Raw genomic sequence first — 19,091 nt, forward strand, 5'->3', positions numbered from 1 at the left:
GAGGTGATCAGGATCTCCTTCTCCTTGAGCATATTATCACATTACTATCACTTATAAATCTGGAGCCCCAAAATGCACAACACTGAGCCCTATTCTTGAACAGAATCCTTTCAACTTCCTGTGTTAAGTTCCTTGAACTGAGGACAAACAAACTCACTGAGGTGCCCCCAGGGGTCTACATTATGGGAAGAACAAACCAGATTTCACCCGCCTTCCCTGTTTGGGTCCTTGCAGGCTTCTAGCATTGATCAGAGGCTTCTAACTTCAAGCCTCCAAGAGGACTCCAAAAAGCCTGAGGGCACGCCTTCCAATTAGAAACCTGGAAAGAGGCCCCTGCCCCAAACGCCAAGCCTCCCTTGGTGGCCTAAAATGTCAGCACAACATTTTCCAGTCAGAGAACCAAAATGTTTTAGCAAATTGACACTCAGGAAGGCAGGGGGCAGTGTACAACTCTTACTGCATCGATGGACCTGACTGGGATCATTCCCAAAGAAGTCAGGCCCAGAATATTGGTGGGCTGGCAGCTTTTTATAGGGTTGCAGGCAGGAGGTACAGAAGCAGAAGCAGAGTTTACACAAAGCAGAGCAGTGGAGGAGGGGCAGAGCAAAGAGTTCTAGCAGGACTTTCTGAGTTCGTTATGTTTCTGTGGTGACAAGTTACAGAAGTTGTCATGGCCACTCAGGTACATTCTACAAAGTGCATAGTTACCTAGTTAACCCATAGTTACTTAATAATATGGTTAACCCATAGTTGTCCAATTTAGTAATTTTTCTTAGAAATGGGTCTGTCTACCTAAAAATTCCCTTTTGCTATAACATGGCGGGTTGGAATGGGGAGATATATTGCCTGGCTGGTAGCTACTATATATACAGGGGTGCTTCCATCACCATCCCAGCAAAGGCTGAAACAGAAGCCAGTTTCCAGCCAGGTACCCAAGAAACATCAAGCTGTGACAAAGACCTAGCTTGCTCTAGCCAAAAAATTGCCCATTTGAACCATGGTGACAGGAAAATGTAGTACCTTCCTGGCTGAGTCATTCTGCTTATGGGATGAACGCTGGGCATCTTAAGAGAGCTAATGAATGTTATGCGGTAGCATCCACTGCCTATCACTAGAGATAGAATCTGTGCCCTTTGCCTGAACCCTTCTCAGCTAGAAGCCCCTTTCCATGTGAACTCCATGTTTGAAATGAGATGAACTGAGTTTGAGATGAGCTGCTGCTTTGGCATTCCAGTGCTAATGCTAGCCTCAGAAAAGTCCTAACATTTTCCTATTCACTATGCACAGTCTCTTCTTGGGCAGAAGCATCAACAGTCTGCATTTTGCAAACCAATTAGGAGTCAAGTGCAGAGTGACTTGATGGGGCTTGATATAGAAGATGCTCTCCTATCATGTCATTGCTGACAACAGCCAGAACAAACCAAGAGGGTTTAGTTTTATTGAAACTTGAAGAAGAAAACAGAGACTTTGCAGGGAAAATCCTGCATGGGGTCCCAGAGACAGAATAATGAGACCAAGGGAGATCTACTACCTGGAGCATAAATGTCATGGTGAAAGTCCAGTAACACCCCTTGATGCTTACAGGCTCCTTCCTTCCCATTCTCTCATGGTACAAGCTGGGCTCCTACTCATTATAAAAATGATTTTCTGTAACAGTTTTTGACTGGAAATCCAATTTGTGAAAGGTGGATTTTCAAACCTCCTTGTTCCCTTGAAGGACATTCTTATCTACTCTTTCCTTCTGGCTTCAAAAGGGACCTTTGTAATCACTGTCTCATGGCATGATGTGCTCAATAATTCCTGGACAAATGGAGGCCAGATGCAGAGGCTTGCCCAGTGAACTTGGGAAAACAGAACCCATTTTCTCAGTTACCTGCCTCCCCCTCTGGCCTCTCTTACTCCTTCATTCCTCAACTCTTCACCCTAGCCTAAAGAACTGAAAATGCAATTGCTTACAAAATCAAGGTATTTTGTCTTGAGTACAGTCAGAGTACCTCTGTGATGTATTAAGTCAGAGAAATATCTGTCAGTTACTGTGATGTAGAAGTTGAAATCCTCAAATTCTTTTCCTCCCATTATCATTGTTTCCTTAGGTAAACCAAACTCATATCTTGGCTTTAGTTTCCTCTGGGTAAGAATAAAACAAGTGGGTTGGGTTCATGTATTACTCTGTTTTTGCTGCCATAGCAATGAATCACAGACTGTGGCTTAAAGACAAAAATTTCTTTTCCCATGGTTGAGAGGCTTGAAGCCCAGGGCAAGGTGCCAGAAGGATTGGCTTACTCTGAGGCCTTCATCTTTGGCTTGCAGAAGGTTGGTCACTTTTACTTCTATTAAAGGTGCAGTGTCAGTGCACATATGCCCATGGCATCTGTGTCTACAACCACATTTCCTCTCTTTTGATGACACAAAATTTGTTAGAGTCCACTTTAATGGTTTAATTTTAGTTCAGTCACTTGTCTAAAGGTTCTGTATGCAAATGTAGTCACATTCTGAGGTCCTAGTGATAGTTTCAACATATGAATTCTAGTGGTACACAATTCAACTCAGATCAGTATATATGAACTAAGGAGCTAAGACTTAAATAATTGCCTTACTTTGGTTTCTCAGGAAGGAGACCTGAGACAATTATTGCAGTGTAAGAGTAAATTTGGCAGATGCAAGAAACAGTGGTGGGAATGACAATGAGAGAAAGTGAAGATAAAACAGCCAATGAAAGATTTATATTGCAGGTGATCACCACTGCAGTGACTGAAATTTAATACCAGGAGAAAATTGTGGGAATTGAATATTGACTTCAAAGGTAGCCCCTCAAAGAGCTGAGGGACCTGTGGTTTTGCACACTAGGTCCAGTCAATCATTGAGAGCTACTCCAGGGGATGAGAGCATTGTAAATTCCCTAAATTCTGCTCTCCAATGTATAATATGGCTTTTCTTCAGGGAATTCCCTCAATTAGAAAGGTCTTGGAAGTTGGAAGTAGTCAGAGAGCACTGGGGTTATAAGGTTTAGGGAAAAATGGCCAGGCATTGATGGCATCTGTATGGCTTATACTACCTAGATGTCCTACCAATCAATACCTCATGCTCACATAGATGGAGATTTTTGGAGTGGCTGGGTCATGGGTATGTGACACTGCATTAAAAATGTGACAACTGGGTTAGCCAACTGATTGGTTTAACATAATTCTGGGTATGGATAATGGGAAGGCCCATCCTGGGTGTGGGTGGCTCCAACCAATAGGCTTGTAGCCTGGATGGAATATAAAGGGAAAGAAAGGCTCACTGCTTTGGTGCTCCTGCCTGAAATGCCATGAATTGTTTCTTTTTTGCCATGCCCCTTTACCATGTTGTCCTGCCTTGGAACTAGTGGTCAGTAGACTGAAACAGCTACAGATGGTCATCTAAAATAAACCCTTCCTACTTTAACTTATGGGTTTCATGTATTTTTGTCCTATCTATGTGAAAAGTAACTAGTCAACATTTGTTCTGATTTTACTGAAAATGATATGTGAGTAACTATGTACATACTTGCTCAGGGGAAAGAATAGAGACCAAACTGATTGTATCCAAATGTAAGTCACTAAAAATTATTTACAATCTGCCTATATTTGTCATAGTCCTCTTCCTAAATCTGTAAATTGACTAAAACAAATAGAAATTTATTTCTTGCTGAAATAAAATCCAAAGCCCTTTTGCAGATCAGAAAACAGCTGTTATCTAAGAACACAGGAGGGACCTGTAGTCTTCAAAATTCCTGGTTCTCTAGAGCAGTGATGGCGAACCTTTTAGAATGAGTGCTCAAACTGTAACCTAAAACCCATTTATTTGTTGCAAAGCACCAGCACTGCAATTAAACCTGAATACTGATGTTTAAATTTAGAAACAAGAACTCATACATTAGCATCTCTTGTCTTAAAAGAAAATCAAATAACATGCATGCCATAGTTTTGCCACTACTGCCCTAGCAATTTCCAGCTTTGCATCCAGCTGGTTGCAGGGAAAAGAACACCTGAAAAGGTTCTGGTGTGTCCTTATTGTGCCAGCCTGGAGATAATACTGCCAGATGTCACTATTACTCTATTAGTAGTTGCTCGACTCATGATTTCAAGTAAATACCAGTTGCATAGGGCCATGTGATTCCTGGAAGGGCAATGTTTTCCCAGCAAGAAGTCTACACACAAAGTGGAAAAGTATAAAGTTCAAGTGGTCAGTAATCATTGCTCCCACTCAATCACTGCCCCTCCCAAGAACTCTAGGGCTTTTGTGTCAACAAATGGTTTCCTTTCTGAATAGTCACAAATGGTAACCAGTCCCCATTGTTTCTGGCAGCCTCAAGGATCCATTAGGAATCAGTTGGATATTCAGGTATTTAAAATGGGCAGAGGTATATGAGATCCCAAAAGACAAATTTCTATACTGATTTTCTTGAGGTCAAGCAAGTATAACCAGAAAATTGGCTTGTCAAAATATTTAACACCAGAACAGGTGGTTAAGAATATAGTCAGTATAGTCACATAGGTCTAGCAAAATGCTCAGTTCTTCTTTCATGCTTAGCCAGCTGTACCAGAGTGCATTTATATAAATCCCTTTTGTTGCACATTAAACGATCCTATGAGAGTGATCTACAGTGGCTTTCTTATGTCCCAAGCACTTTGTAAACAAAATTTCACAGGTGCACCCAGAGTAAATTGTACTCACAACCCCATTTGTCTTGTTGATTACAGAGAGGTCTTTGAGTCTTGAATTTATTTTTATGTACACATCACCTGTGTAAGGGCCGAGAATTTTGCCAAATATTTGAAGAATAAATAGAAAAATAAGAGCATTTTGTCCAAAAAGTACTGCATTCCCTGGACCTGAAGGTGTGCTGTAACAGTCAGTCAATATGGCAGGAATATTGTAAAGCTAAGTAAGGCCTCACAAGAGGACTGGATGAAGTGTAAGTTTGCTTCTGAACTTGAGAACCTAGACCTCTATGAGATAGAAGTCCAGGGAAGCTAAAAGATGTGCCCTCAAAATCTAGTTGGCATCTCCAGTGCTATGAAAGGCTTTAAAGTTTACCAGCTATTTTCATAGATCCCAAACCAAATCTTTGGACCACCTCAGGTATCTGTTCACTGTACTACCTTTGGGAAGCTTATATTGCCCTAAAGTTATAGTCCCACATGGGAGAAATCTTTTACAAGAAACTGTTTTGTGAATTTGTGACTCTCTGTAGTCTGGTATTTGGATAAGGACTATTCACATAGAAGAGGGTAAAGTCCTGGTATGTGTGGTTTGATGACCCCAGGGACACATGGGGAGATCTTTTGGAAGAGAGACAGCTTTTCCTGTTGGTTTAGGGTGTGTAATTAATTGGATAATTGAGATCTGGCAGGCATGGGGGTGGGATCTGCAGTGTGGGGCAGGGCCATGCATTTTTCTCTGAGCAGCACAGAGACCTCACTGGCACAGGAGCTGCTGTCTTCCCATAATGTGGCTTCTTTATTCAGTGATATTGGCTTCTTTTGTTGCTTCTACAGCCTGTGGTGAGTTTTTTTTGAAATACAAATATCATTGGTATGAATTGGATATCCTTGTCCTAGAAAGAAGTTGGCAAGCGTGCATGTGTAGGACAAAGGAATGGGAACAAGTCCTGTTGTACAGTAGTTTTTCCTCTCTGTATTTGGAATTGAACTTTGAGTAACTGAGCTTCTGCAGACAAGGCTCTGGCAAGAAAAGAAGAGGATAAATACCCAGAGACCCCAACTGTAGGCACCAGGCACAGGAGAGCTAAATTTAGCAAAAGCTAAATCCATGCCTTTTATATAGAGATTTCAGAGAATTCACTTTATCTTCCCTTTGGTTCATAATCCTGATCTGTGCAGATCATGAAGGGTGGCCTAGCAAAATAATAAAAGTATAGACTCAGAAGCCAGAGTGGAGACCTTAATCTCATTCTAGCGCTTCTGGGCCGGGTGTCCTTTGTAAGGTATTTGTGTGTGCTTTGCTTGGGTTCTCCAATTTCTAAAAAGGAATGACAATAAGTACCTATGTAGTGAGCTCTTGTGAGGATGAAATGGGTGGCTGTTTCCAAAGCACTTAGCATAGAATTTGCTTAAGAGGAAGTAAGGGAAAGGGATAAATAAATAAGGACTTGATTTAAACTGTAGTGTATTAATAGGAGATTTAATATATGGTCAGATTTACCAATCAGGGCCTGATGGCTCTGAAAATGTGATTTGCTATTAAGAGTTCCCAAGGATGACCCTCATCATTGTGGTAGTGGCACAAGGGCAAGCAGCCAACTCAGTCAGGAGACAGAAGGAGAGGGTGTACTATGGACATGGGACTTCACTGTGATTTTTCCCTAAATGGAAGAGAGGAAGGAGGGGAAGATGGTATATGATTGGCCTCTTGGGTTTAGGGGCATAGGGCCTGTGTTCTGGTGTTCTGCAGCATTGCTCTAGGACATTAGGGCAGGTGAATGGTGTTTTAGGGTATGAGACACTAAAAATGAAGATGTAGACTCTGGATTACTTGGCACTAAGGAGTGAAAGTGTCTCCACTGTCATCAAAGCCTCACATTTCAAATCATCAGATACACAAAACATCCATGTTGAAACAGTTATGCAATGAGTGACCTCAACAAAAATCTATGCCACATGGTGGACAGAGGAACTAAGACTTAGGAGATATGTAATCTCCTACCTGGAAAAGCAAGACAGGGTCTAATTTTGCCTCCTGAATCCAGAGCCAGTACTTGTATTTCAGTACCTGACACTGCAGGCCCTGTCTGGATTTTACCGTCTCTTTGGCCGTGTGATATGTCGTAGGCTTGGAGCTAGTGAAAGGCAGAGCAAGAAAGGACTCAAAATTAGAATGCAGCATTCCTTCACTTCTAGGGTTTGGTGTTGTCATCCATTGACATTTAGAAGATCCACATGGGGTGCTTTCAAATCCTGTTTGGCTATCTGTTAATTGGACATATTAACACTAACAAACACACCAAGGCTTCCCTGAGGAACTGGATGAGTATGGGGCACACACAGTAAGTGCTCCATATGTTTACATTCCATATAATTTATCAGTGATTAGATTACTGCTTTACAGTACTTTTTTTATACCACCCACCCTCGTATACCACCTTTTTATGCTTGGCAGTCTGACTTCTACCCACTTCATCTGGGTTGAAGTCATCACTGAGCTAACACTGGGAACAAGTCATTTCTGTTCACACTTTACTCTCCTTCACCTCTTGGGAGCACTCAGCACTCCTGCCAACCGCCTTCTCTTTTCCCTGGGCTGCCTCGACACTCTGGCCTTCTTTTGCCACCACTCTGGTGGGTGCGCTTAGTCTCAGATGTGTCATTGTCTGTGCTTGTTCTGTTCTCTTACATGGGTCTGCAGTGAAGTCACATACCCATGCTGTGCACCCTCACCTTCGGGAAGATGACTGTATTTGCCCTTTACCAGCTCTTTCCAGTCCTGGGGTGCAAGATTCATCCTATGGAATCTTCTTAACAGCATTCTCACTGGACTCCCCCTATCTAAAATGGAGCTAGCATTACATATCTGTTATTCAGTCTTCTTTCACTTCAGCAGTCCCCCATCTGGCAAGGAGGACCAAGTCTTTCTTCACAATTCCTCATTTGCATCTTGCTATCTCTTCATTATTACTAAAATAGATCTACCTTAGTGCAGAAATCTTGAAATGAATAAAAAATAAAGCCACCTCCACTATGAAATCCCAAGGGCATCCTGACTGGTAATAATTAGCAATAAGTACAAAAGGAAACAACTATAGAAAATGCTTTTAATAAAATGAGGTATGGATATGTGTTTGTATACTGGTTTCCATAAAGAGTTTCTAGTTATTGACTATTTTTCACAATACAAATGTTCCTTAACTTACAATAAACAAATGTCTTGATAAAATTATTTTTTAAAAGTTAAAAAATCATAAATTAAAGCACTGTAAGTTGGAGGCACTCTCTAGGTATCTCCTGATATTTTATCTTGCTGTTATTTGTCACAATTAGCAATGCGACACCACAATGACAAGAACAAAAACAGCAACAACAGACTAACTGTTCACATTATGGGAATAACTACAGACATTCTTCAAGTTGTAGTCTAGCAACAAGGTCCTTACATGAGTTGGTTGTTAAATAAAGAGTTGTACATAATATTTAGAACAAAGAAACGGTCAGTGGAAACTTCAACTTCATAACTTTCCTTTTATTTGCATAACTCACACATTGCAATGTATAGCAGAACATGCTACTCTAGCACTGTATAATCCAATCAGCTAAAATTATAGTACTGTATAAAAAGGTAGTGTACAAAAAAGATATTGAAGCTCTATAAACAAGATGTACAAAACTCTACAAAAAAAGACATAAGTCAGAGCAGTGGGTTGTAAATTGGAACAGCGCACATGAAGTCAGCACATTTATGAAACAGGTAGGTAGTTAAATGAGGAATGTCTGCATTGATAATGATGCATATATTGTTTGTGACCTGTTTCACAATAGAGTTCTCAATCTCATTGACTATTCCTTTATCAGGACAAATCTGGATTATTCTTTTCTTTCCTTTTTTTAAAAAATTCTTTTCTTTCCTGACCACTCATTTTTAAGGAAATGGTGATATACAGCATTATTATTCTAAAGGGGAGCACAGCAGGTGGATGAATGCATATAAATCATGCCTTATGTGCAGTGCTTCGATATACTAAGGTTAAAAAGGCAAGGTAAAAGAAGGTCCGTGGGTAGTCATGATCAGGAGTCTCAAAGTTTACCTTCCTCTTTTAGGATGATCAGGTTAATTTGCTCTGGCCCCCAAAGCATGGGGAAGCATGACTGCTGAGAAAACTACAGAGAGATGAAAAGTAATTATCTGCTCCCCACAAACAGAGTGAACATTCCAGGCAGAAAATTGACACCCAGTCTCTCTCCTCCCTGGATAGCAATGCTCAGAACCACCAGAGCATTCTAGAAGCTCATCGTGTCCTGCTTCTTACTGGCCAAACAAGCAAAAACACGATATTTGGACTGGCATTTAAGGCTCAATCCAACAGGCACCTCTTCATTTCAGGATTATCTTCCTCTCCCCATGGACTCCATCTGGTCGTCTTCAAGAGTCACTTGCTCTTTCCCAGTCTGGTCCTGGGTTTGCTATCTTTGTACCTCTTCACATCCTCTTCTTTCTACATTAACTCTCCTCCCACCGTTCCTTATTCACTCTTACTCCTGCTGCAAGTTCAGCTCCTCTATGATAACAGTAATCAGAAGCCTTCACCACCTCCTCCAACTTCTCTAGCACCTTTCTGTTTCTAGAAGGACAGAAGCTCCTGCTTCCAGGCTTTAGATCTAGTACTTTATGTTTGGGATCACCTCTCCCCGCAGGTCAGCCCTCTACAGCACTTGGGTCACCGTTTGTCATCTTCTCATCTAGTATGCAGCCCTAATGCACACCTGCACACAGAAGCTCGTGGACGGGAAAGCTAAGAACTTTTTCACTCCAGGCGGCACTTCCCCTTTTTATTTTTGTTTGAGCCTGGATACCTTTATATTTCCCTTGCCAATTCATTCATGAAATTAACCCTCAGTGGTAGGAAGGATATTGTTTCTCATTCATATTTCACCTAAGAAACTGAAGCCTAGAGGGTTGAGGTGACTTATTGGAGATCACATGCCTAGAAACTGATGTGCGTTTAATCACCTTCATCTTCTGATGGATTCTTCTTTCCTCTTCTCATCCAGCAGAACACCCACCTTTGTCACCTGTGGTGGACACTGTGCATGGAAAAGTCCTTGGAAAGTATGTCAGCCTGGAAGGAGTTGCACAGACTGTGGCCATTTTCCTGGGAGTCCCTTTTGCCAAACCCCCTCTCGGATCCCTGAGGTTTGCTCCTCCACAGCCTGCGGAACCATGGGATGATGTGAAGAACACCACCTCTTACCCTCCCATGTAAGCTGGTGTGGTGAACTTGGCATGTCTTAGTGATATTTTTTTTTCCTGAGAATGAGACAGGAAAGAGTGAGGACAACCCTTTAATTGGTTTGTATTTTCTTTGAAATTCTCTGGAATACCGTAGACTCTTGAAAACATTCTGACAATATAACCGCTTTCTAGAGGCTTCTATTCAGCACATATTTATTGAGCACCTGATACATCCTAGGCATGATCTAAGTGCTGAGAATCCACCAACAAAGCAGAGCTCTCTACTCTATTATATGATATTTATTTTGCATCCTACCAGGGGAAAGAGATAATGAACAGTATAGTACTACCTGTATTAATACTAGGAAAGTCTACTATGAAAGATTATGCTAAGGTGTTGAAAGTAAGCAGCCTCTCCCCCAAGCCCCGAGGAAGAGGAAAAGTAATGATGCTGTCTGTTCTCCTGTCTCGAGCCTTGGTATGGCCAGGGTTGGGTAGGCGAGGAGCCATGTTTTGGTAGGAAATAATGGAGTGTTCCCTTGTCCAGGTCAAGCTCCCAGCTGGGTCTCAGTTCCTAGACACAGTGACTCGCTGAGGGGAGAAGCCCAACCTGTCCAAACAGCCTCTCAGCTACTCCCAGAGCAATCCAGACACAAACAATGTCAGTTCAGGAATTTTTCCTCACAGAAGTCTACCTCTACAGACTCCCTGGGTCATGCTTCTGGCTGCAGTCCCTTCTCTTAAAGATAATATACATTGTTCTTACTTCTTGATTATAAAAATAGTGCAATGATATTGCAGAAAAGCTGGATAACTTAGAGAAGCAAATGTGAAAGAAATAAAGCTGTGTACAAGTCCACCACCAGAGGGTAATTGCTGTTAGTACTTGGGATTATATTTCCCAGTCTTTTGTACTTCGTCCTCCTTTGAAAATGGGTTGTGCTTAGAGTTTGGATCACTACCTTGTCTCTGATCAGTGTTACAGCAACATCATCCTGTGCCATTAAACATCACAGCCTGATCTTTAATGATTTCATTAGTGTAGGTATTGAAATTTATTTATGAATATTGGCCAAAATATTATTTAGGGTCATTTAGTAGCTCTAAAAATTCTGCTCATTTAAAAAAATTAATTAAGTTTATTGGTATATTTTAGGTATATATAATGACCACATTCATCACAGGAAATTTGTACCTGTACATGACACATCTTTTATTTTATAGTTTTTCCTATCCTCTTCCCTCCCTACAACACCTCCACCCATCCTTAACTATAGTTCTTCCCATTTTTAAACAAAGCTATGTTGAACAATTTTAGCTAAATCAGCATACACATCATGGATATTACATGATAAATTCTAAGAAATGACATTTCATTTTCATGAAATTTTCCTCCATAGTTCAACTGTGTACACTCATTTAATCCTTATATGAAAACTTACATTTACAGGACCTGGTGATATTTGAGTTTATTAAAAGAATGACTTTTGGCTATTGTACAGACAAAGTAATACAATAACCATAAATATAATTTTACTTTTTATTTGGGAATTACGTAAATATCAGTGAAGTTGAATTCTTTTTTCCTGCTTGGCCATTTGAATTTCATTTTCAAAGAATATTATGTCCCCCTGAGTCTTCATGCTACATGGGAAATTCCCGGCATGGAAATGTAGAAGTCACGTCTGCTGTCTCCACCTCTGCCACTTAACAGCTGTCATCCTGGCACCTGATAGCTTCAATTAATTCTTCTGTGTCCTGGAGCAACAATGCCTATCACCTATTTCGCTGCCACCTGGGAATGTTGCTTTAATGTGCTTGGACATATTCATAGCATAAGTCTTCTTGGTTGCCCTTGGCTAGGCTCTTTAATCTCTCAGTGCCTCAGTTATTTCACCTGTAAAACAGTGATAATTGTAGAAACCATGTATGAAGTCAATCTGAGGCCTCAGTGAGTTGTTCCTAAGGAGATTTTTCTATCAGTGCGTGGTATACTGGGAGTATTCAGAATTTGTTATATATTCTAAGTTCTGCTGCATTGTTGAGACCTGGCATTAGGGCAGCTGACGGTGATTGCCAGGGAAAGGCTGATGATACCATTGTCACATGCTTGGGCTGCAAGATCCTTAGAGAAAGCACCTGACACATGGACCTGGCAGATGGGGGCCCAGGAAAAAGAACAGAATTCACCCAATATTCACCAGCATGTCCATGGTTGATTTAGCACTGGAAGGGATTTGCTTCTGTTGTCCCACAAAGATGTCCCCATAACCAGCTTCAGTCTATGAGTGAGTCAGCCATTTGGGGAGTTCTGTTGAAATACTCCCCTGCCCCACTCCATGCCACAAACACAGGGATTAGAACATGGTTATCTGGAGAAGGAATGTGGTCACCCTGCCAACCACATTAGAAAGCCAAGCAGAGAGCAGAGATGGGAAACACCATCTACCTTGGCCGGTTGGTTAGTGCACGGGCAGTCTCCTCTCGTTGGTCCAGGATATTGCAAAGATGCCAAGAATGAGAGGTGCCAACTTCTCGTTTATATGGTCTAGGAGACTCTAGAACAAGGGTATCCAACATCTGGTCTATGGCCTCATGTGGCTCTGGATGGCTACTAATGTGGCTCCCTGGACAGGAAAATTTTAATATTATTATGTGATTTTTAGTAATATATTCATGACTGCATTGGCAGAAGCTTCAGTGCAGACTACACAGGTCACAATAGAAAACTAGGGAGGGTGTAGAACTGAGTTTTTCATCTCCCTGCTATACAGTCAGTCCAGTTAAAACTGAGACATATCAGTCATTACCTGGGTTTTGTTGACTTGCTGAGTGAAATCCAGCATTATTGGTAATAGTTTTTCCACGCACTAACATGTGTCTACTTTTGAAGACAGTGTTTTACTCTTATGAAGCACACATATGTTTTCCATTTAATTTTTAAACTTGGGCTTATTGTATTATTTGGTGAAATAATCTAATAAGTGAAATTGTTTTTATTAGCAATGGCATAAGATATACAACAAATATGGTCAATTACATCACTAGGATTTTATGCACTATTTTCACACCAGACAAATGTGAAATAGAAAGAAAAGGGCTAAAGGTGTAGGGAAAGTGGGAAGGGTAGGGGATAAGGAATAAGGGAAAAGAAAAAAATATGAGAAAATAAAAAAATGGAAATAAAGTGTTTGTAAATGGGGAGGGGAGGAGGGGATGAAAGGAGGGCAGGGACAAGGGGAAAAAATGAGAACCAAGATCTGTCATATAAAGGTACAGGATCCCAATAATGAATGTAACTGTGTTTTATACCTAAAATGTACGAATAAACTCAAAGAGAGAGAGAGAAAAAAGAAATACAACAAATATATCAAATAGCTTTTTATTCATGATATTGCTATAGTTAGATATATAACATTGCCAATACTAGAAAAACGTTTATCTGTTTATTATTTTTTGGCAGTTTCTTAGTCATTTCTCTCTATGACACACAATACTCAATACTATTAAAAGGAGGAGAAGTGTGATTTGGCCAGGATTATAGTCCCTGCATGCCAGATCAAGGGCAGAAACAGCATAGTGAAAATGTCTGGTGGGGAAAAGACGCACAAGCCATGGTGGGCAGGAAGCAGACAGAGTGGGGAGGAGCTGGAAGGCAGGGTCACCATTCCGGGTCTTACCCTAGTGAACGACCTCTTCTGAGCATGCTGCCCCTTCTAACAGCACATTTAGCTAATGATTCATCTGTGGATTAATCCACCAGTGGCTGTAGCACCTGCAGGTTTGAGTCATCTTTGAAAAGCTGCACCTGTGAACACTTGAGATCTTGGGGCACATTTTAGATCTAAATAATAACCAGACATTCAACTTTACTTAAACTTGGATGTGTCTCTTTACTAAACCTTGTAAGACTGGTCTTGATGGAGAAATATATTTCTTGCTTCACAGTTGAGCTTTATTCATGTTATGGATTTTTGGCAGTATGGGAATTTTTGAATATCCATTTATTCCATTTATTAGGAACAGAAGAGTAAAATGAGATGAAAAAATTTCTAACAAGACCTTCAAGAACTTAGTAAGAATCGAAGCCACATTCATTGAACCAGATGTTCATGGAATAGTCTCACAGGAGAAAGTCACATATTTCACTAATTTCATGTGTTATTTGACATCTTATCTTAATGTTATCATAAAAATCCAATGAAGGAAGTTTTGTTATTTATTTACCTTAACCATATTTTGTACTTTATGGGTAGTCAAGACAATTTATTTTTACTAGATGTGGCCCACACAAGGTAAAGGTTGGGCACCCCTGCTTTAGAGAGTCCTTGGGTTCCAAATAGGCATACCAGGCAAACTCAAAGCCTTTGCAATGACTCCAGTTCAATGGCAGCGATGTCACCTATAGGCATTATCTTCATGGTTCAAAGTCCCACCCCGAGTGACACTTCCAGCTTCCACCTGCTTGAAGCTCAGATGTGGTCTCTCTCACATTCCAGGTGCTCCCAAGATGCAGAGCAGGGAAAGCAGATGTCAGAGCTATTTAGCAACAGAAAGGAGAAAATTCCTCTGACATTTTCTGAAGATTGTCTTTACCTAAACATTTATACTCCTGCTGACTTGAAGAAGAACAGCAGCCTGCCTGTGAGTATGGGCACCACCGGTGGAGACTTGTGAGTTCCAGCATCTGGGATTTCGCTCTGCAGATGGGAAGGAGGGGAAGGCAGGTCGGGGTATGGGTACCAAGCCCATAATTGATTTTGGCAGACAGAGGCTGCATTTCATCACAGTAAGTACAAATACTCCTTATCTTATTTTTTTCTAGTGATCTCAGGCCTTTGGTGAAGTCTGCTCTACTTCTGACATGTATATCTTCAATTTTTAATTTCCCTCATGCTAAGTGAAGGTGAAAAAGGATTACTCTTACTGTGTTAAGAAGCTGGTCCCCAGAACAACTCAAACACAATGTGCAATACATTTAGAGCGGGGAAATCTTAGAGTAAAACAAATAAGACAACTTTCTTTTCAATAGAGAGTGAAACAAAGGAGGAAAGGGATTCTGATCAATAGAACAAATGCGCAGGTGTTCTGATTTTGAAATCAACGTTTGGCATGGACTAGAAAATCAACCATGTTTGTGTTTTCCTAAGTGCACCATGACCTCCCTGGAAAGCTTTTCCTGTACTATGATAGAAGGTTATTGGATGGAGACTGAACAATTCCATAGTCTCTTTCCTTTGGTTTTTAGCCCACATTTGAGACATTTCCCCTTACGGTATTGAAGATCGAGTTCCATTTGTGATTACCTCTCTCTAAGTTGCTCAAGTAGTCCTCAAGTTTGTGATTTTCCTGTTTCAGCCTCCTTAGTAGCTGGCATTTCAGCAGCGCAGCATGATGATGACTCTTTTAAGATTTTATTTTAGTACATTTTGCTCCCTAACTAAATCATTCTTTGATGAAATCATTAAATCAGTCTTTGCAAAACAAGTGAAGTGTCAGTGGTGTGTAGGCAGGTAAAGACTGGAAGGTGGAAGAGTAGATCCCTGGGATGTAAGGGGATGCGTGTCTACCCCAAGTCAATGTTCTGTTTACACCTAGCATAGAGCCAAGTGTTGGGGAGGATATGATCTTAGGACTACAAGTTGTTCCTCTACTTACACTGTAAGGTGTAAGAAGTTTGGAAAGAAACCTCCCTCATTTATTTATGTGGCTATTTGCCCTCTGTGCCTCACAGCACACACAGTTAGTCTTAGGGTTGGGGATGGTAAGATCATGGTACCATGATTACATCACTCCTGCCTTCATGGGTCTTGTTGCCTGGGCTGCACAGACACCTCCTAACCTCTTCACCATCCAATTTCTTACCAGTCCTGGTGCCCCACATTCAGTCCCTGATTTTCTTGACTTAGTCCTTTCCCTGGAGAGAAGCAAGGCTCAAAAGTGGAAGCAAAACAGGAGACCTGGGACCTGAAAAGAGGAAACCCATAGCTATGGACACCGGTTCTAGAACTACAGGGTCTGAGTTTAAATCCTGGATCTGTCTTTGACTTGCGGAGAGCCTTGGACACTTTGTGTAGTTTTCTTGTCCTGATTCATCAAATGGATTAATTACCTATGAGTATTTGGTGATGAGTATGAAGCTTTATGTCAGTCCTGGCTGAATGTGCACAGCCAGCACTGATGACTCACTAGGCAGAGCAGCAGCAGGATCTCCCTCCTGCCCTTATAGCTGGCTTACTGTGCTGTCGCTAGGGCTATGGTCAGTATGCAGCTGAGCAGAGGAATTCTGGGGCAAGAAAGCCTGCTCTACTCCTCCTTCCCAGGCTGCTCAGCTGTGGAATCTCAGGAAGAGGTGTCTCAGTTTTACTTTTAAATGGTACACTTGCTAGTGCTTACCTTATACATAGTCTATTTTATATTGCTTAGAATAGGATGTAGTGCATTGACTGTGTAGAATAGGATATAGTGCATTGACTGTGCACTATAATTAGCAATGTAATTATAAAATTATTGTTCTGTTAAATGTCTGTAGTTACTTGCAATGTAAGCTTTTTCAATGCAAGAAATATGAATTACACATTTTTTCAACTCTCACCTTCAATGCATATCATATACCCTTTATATAGTAGATTATTAGATAATGTTATTCAAATAATTTCAGGCTTTCTGAAGGAGATGTTGGGAGCTGGGCTTAAGTGCTTGGGTAGCATTTGATCTTCAGATAAAGCAGTAAGGAGGCACTTTTGGAGGAAACCTCAGTGGAGGTAGTATTGTGTTTTCAGATAATAGTAGAACATAGGGACATTGATTTCATCAACTTGATTTCATCAGCATTAACTAGGATGAAACCGAAATAGCAAGGGTTTTGTGTGATTATGTTTAGGTGGTCAAATGATCTGGGCGTGTGGATGAGGAGAGTGGAGCATAACTGTACCTCCTTGCCTTTGCTACTCCTATGATGACATTCTCAAATTTAGGGGCCTTTTGTGGACATTGAACATGTAGATTGGCATGAGTACCAGTGGGAATTGAATTGAGGCCTGGCATGGCCTGAAATGCAGCCAGTGAGTACAGGAACAGAGAAAGTGCCTTTTGTAACCTTGAGGGCACTGGTGGTTTTTGAGTAATGGCCTCCAAGAGTGAGGGATGCTTTGAGGTCCTTCCCCATTCTGTTTCCTGGAATCATTGTTGCTGTATTTCTTCCGTACAGGTGATGGTGTGGATCCATGGAGGTGGTCTGTGGATGGGCGGGGCTTCCACCTATGATGGACTGGCCCTCACTGCCCTTGAGAATGTGGTGGTAGTGACCATTCAGTATCGCCTGGGCATTTGGGGATTCTTCAGGTAAAGTCTTGGGCTCTTTTCTGTTGCACTGCACTATCTTGTTTTCTATGGATATAAGAAAATATCTGAGGCTTGACAGCTATAAAGAACATGTTTGTTTAGCTCTCATGTTTGGAACCTAGAAATATAGGATCAAGTGCCTTCATAGTGAAGGCTCCTTGTCTGTATCCCAACATTTGAGAAAAACAGAAGTAAAATTTTCAATATGTACAACACTTTCATATAGCCAGAAAGAAACCCAGAGATCAGGGAAGGGTGTAATATTAATCTTAAGAAAAGTTTCTCTCTGTAGGATCTTTCAATTTATTGTTAGAACTACATTAATCCTTTTCAATGACTGTGCCCCTAAAGAATCGTTTTATACCAGGCCTCTTATCTTATAGGGTCTCCTATCACTTAAGACTACCACATGAGGACCAAGGACCTAGAACATGAACTGTGAAGGACAAAACACATCCAACTCTTAGCAGCCATCGATGCCATGACCCAGATATTATCAGGTCATCCCTCATGGGAGCCTTTGTTAAGTTCTCTCACTCTATACATCAAAGCCCTTCATTAATGGACTTCCCCACCATCTCATTCCTCAGCTACACTTGTCCACTGTCTTGTGAGATGTGCATTTGTTATTTCCTTTATGTAGAATTCCCATTGGACTTTCACACTCTTGTTTACCAAGTAAGCCCAAGCCTTTCTGTTGTTGCCTTTGAAACACTCATCTCCTTTCATCTGTGCTGCCCCAGCACACCATGGTCTTCTACAGTAGTTGTGAACAGGCAGCAGAGCAGATCCATATGACACATCTTGTTAGGCAAACAGAGAGGGGCATCTCATGGAGACAGTGCAGTGAGTATTTGTACAGGCAACTTTTCTTCTGAGCAGGCTGCAAAGCTATTCCTTTAGAGCTGAACAGTAACTTCCACCAGCAGGCAGTCCAATCTCATGGGAACTCTTAATGCTGGCCACAGATAGCCATTTCTCCCTCTTAGAAATTCTGCCTTCTCCTGGCTCTGGCCAGCTACCCCTTCTCCCCTCTGGGCTGTTCCTTCTCAGGCCTTCATTGTCCTCTTCCACATCATCAGGCATCTGTGTGCCCCTCTCTGTCCCTGCAGCACTTTCATATCTCCCTGTTTATAGCCCTCCCTTCCCTTTCTAACCCCAGATGCCATCTTTGACTACTTTTAATTGTTTCTCCTAGATATCTGTATTGTACCCCCTTTCCCCAGGGATAGACTGGGACCTTGATTGCTACTCCTCCTCCCCAATAAAGAATCTCCCCCCTTTCCAAAAAGGCCCATGGTGGAAACTCCTTCCTCCTGTTGCTCAGGATAAAGTCCTTGTTGGTGTTCTGAATTTTCTCTTTTTTTCATACTCTATATCCAATTGGCCAGAAAGTCTTTCTGGTTCCACTTTTAAAATCTGATCAGAATCCACTAACTTGTCATCCACTTCTTAATTGTTCCTAGTCAAAGCTCAGTGTCTGTTCTGGATTATTGACACAATCATTTGTTCTTATAAAGTTCTTACCCTTTCCTTTTGTTCCTTTGCTAACTGCATCTCACATTTTATACTCCTACATTCCTTCCCTTGGTTCTGGGGCCTGTACAAGTTCGGCTGCTTGAAAGGAGAATTGCCTTCTTTGGAGATTTAAAAGACCTAGGTGCTCATTTTATTCTGGTATCTACCAAATGCCACTTCTTAAGAGTTGTTCCCTAGTCATGATCTCTAAAATATCCACCATGGCCCAAATCTGCCTCTTTCTTTCTTTCTTTCTTTTTTCTTTCTTTCTTTCTTTTTTTTTTTTTTTTTTTTTTTTTTTT

General features: G+C 41.2%; 1 protein-coding gene across 2 annotated transcripts in view; it reads left to right on the forward strand.

Annotated features, from left to right (window-relative positions):
• Positions 1-5,409: 5,409 nt before the first annotated feature.
• The window catches only part of LOC104872673 (liver carboxylesterase 1), a 26,317-nt gene continuing 12,635 nt past the window's right edge, over positions 5,410-19,091 (forward strand). The window contains exons 1-4 of one of the 2 annotated variants that reach the window (XM_010638955.2): positions 5,410-5,528; positions 9,747-9,954; positions 14,427-14,571; positions 17,138-17,271. In XM_010638955.2, coding sequence (XP_010637257.1) covers positions 5,474-5,528; positions 9,747-9,954; positions 14,427-14,571; positions 17,138-17,271 — 542 coding nt within the window. In that variant the 5' untranslated portion in view covers positions 5,410-5,473. The remainder of the gene's footprint in view (positions 5,529-9,746; positions 9,955-14,426; positions 14,572-17,137; positions 17,272-19,091) is intronic. The other variant, XM_010638956.2, reaches the window with a different exon arrangement.

This window comes from Fukomys damarensis, unplaced genomic scaffold (genome assembly GCF_012274545.1).
Source record: "Fukomys damarensis isolate Sample0158 unplaced genomic scaffold, DMR_v1.0_HiC HiC_scaffold_32, whole genome shotgun sequence".
Classification (NCBI taxonomy): Eukaryota; Metazoa; Chordata; class Mammalia; order Rodentia; family Bathyergidae; genus Fukomys; species Fukomys damarensis.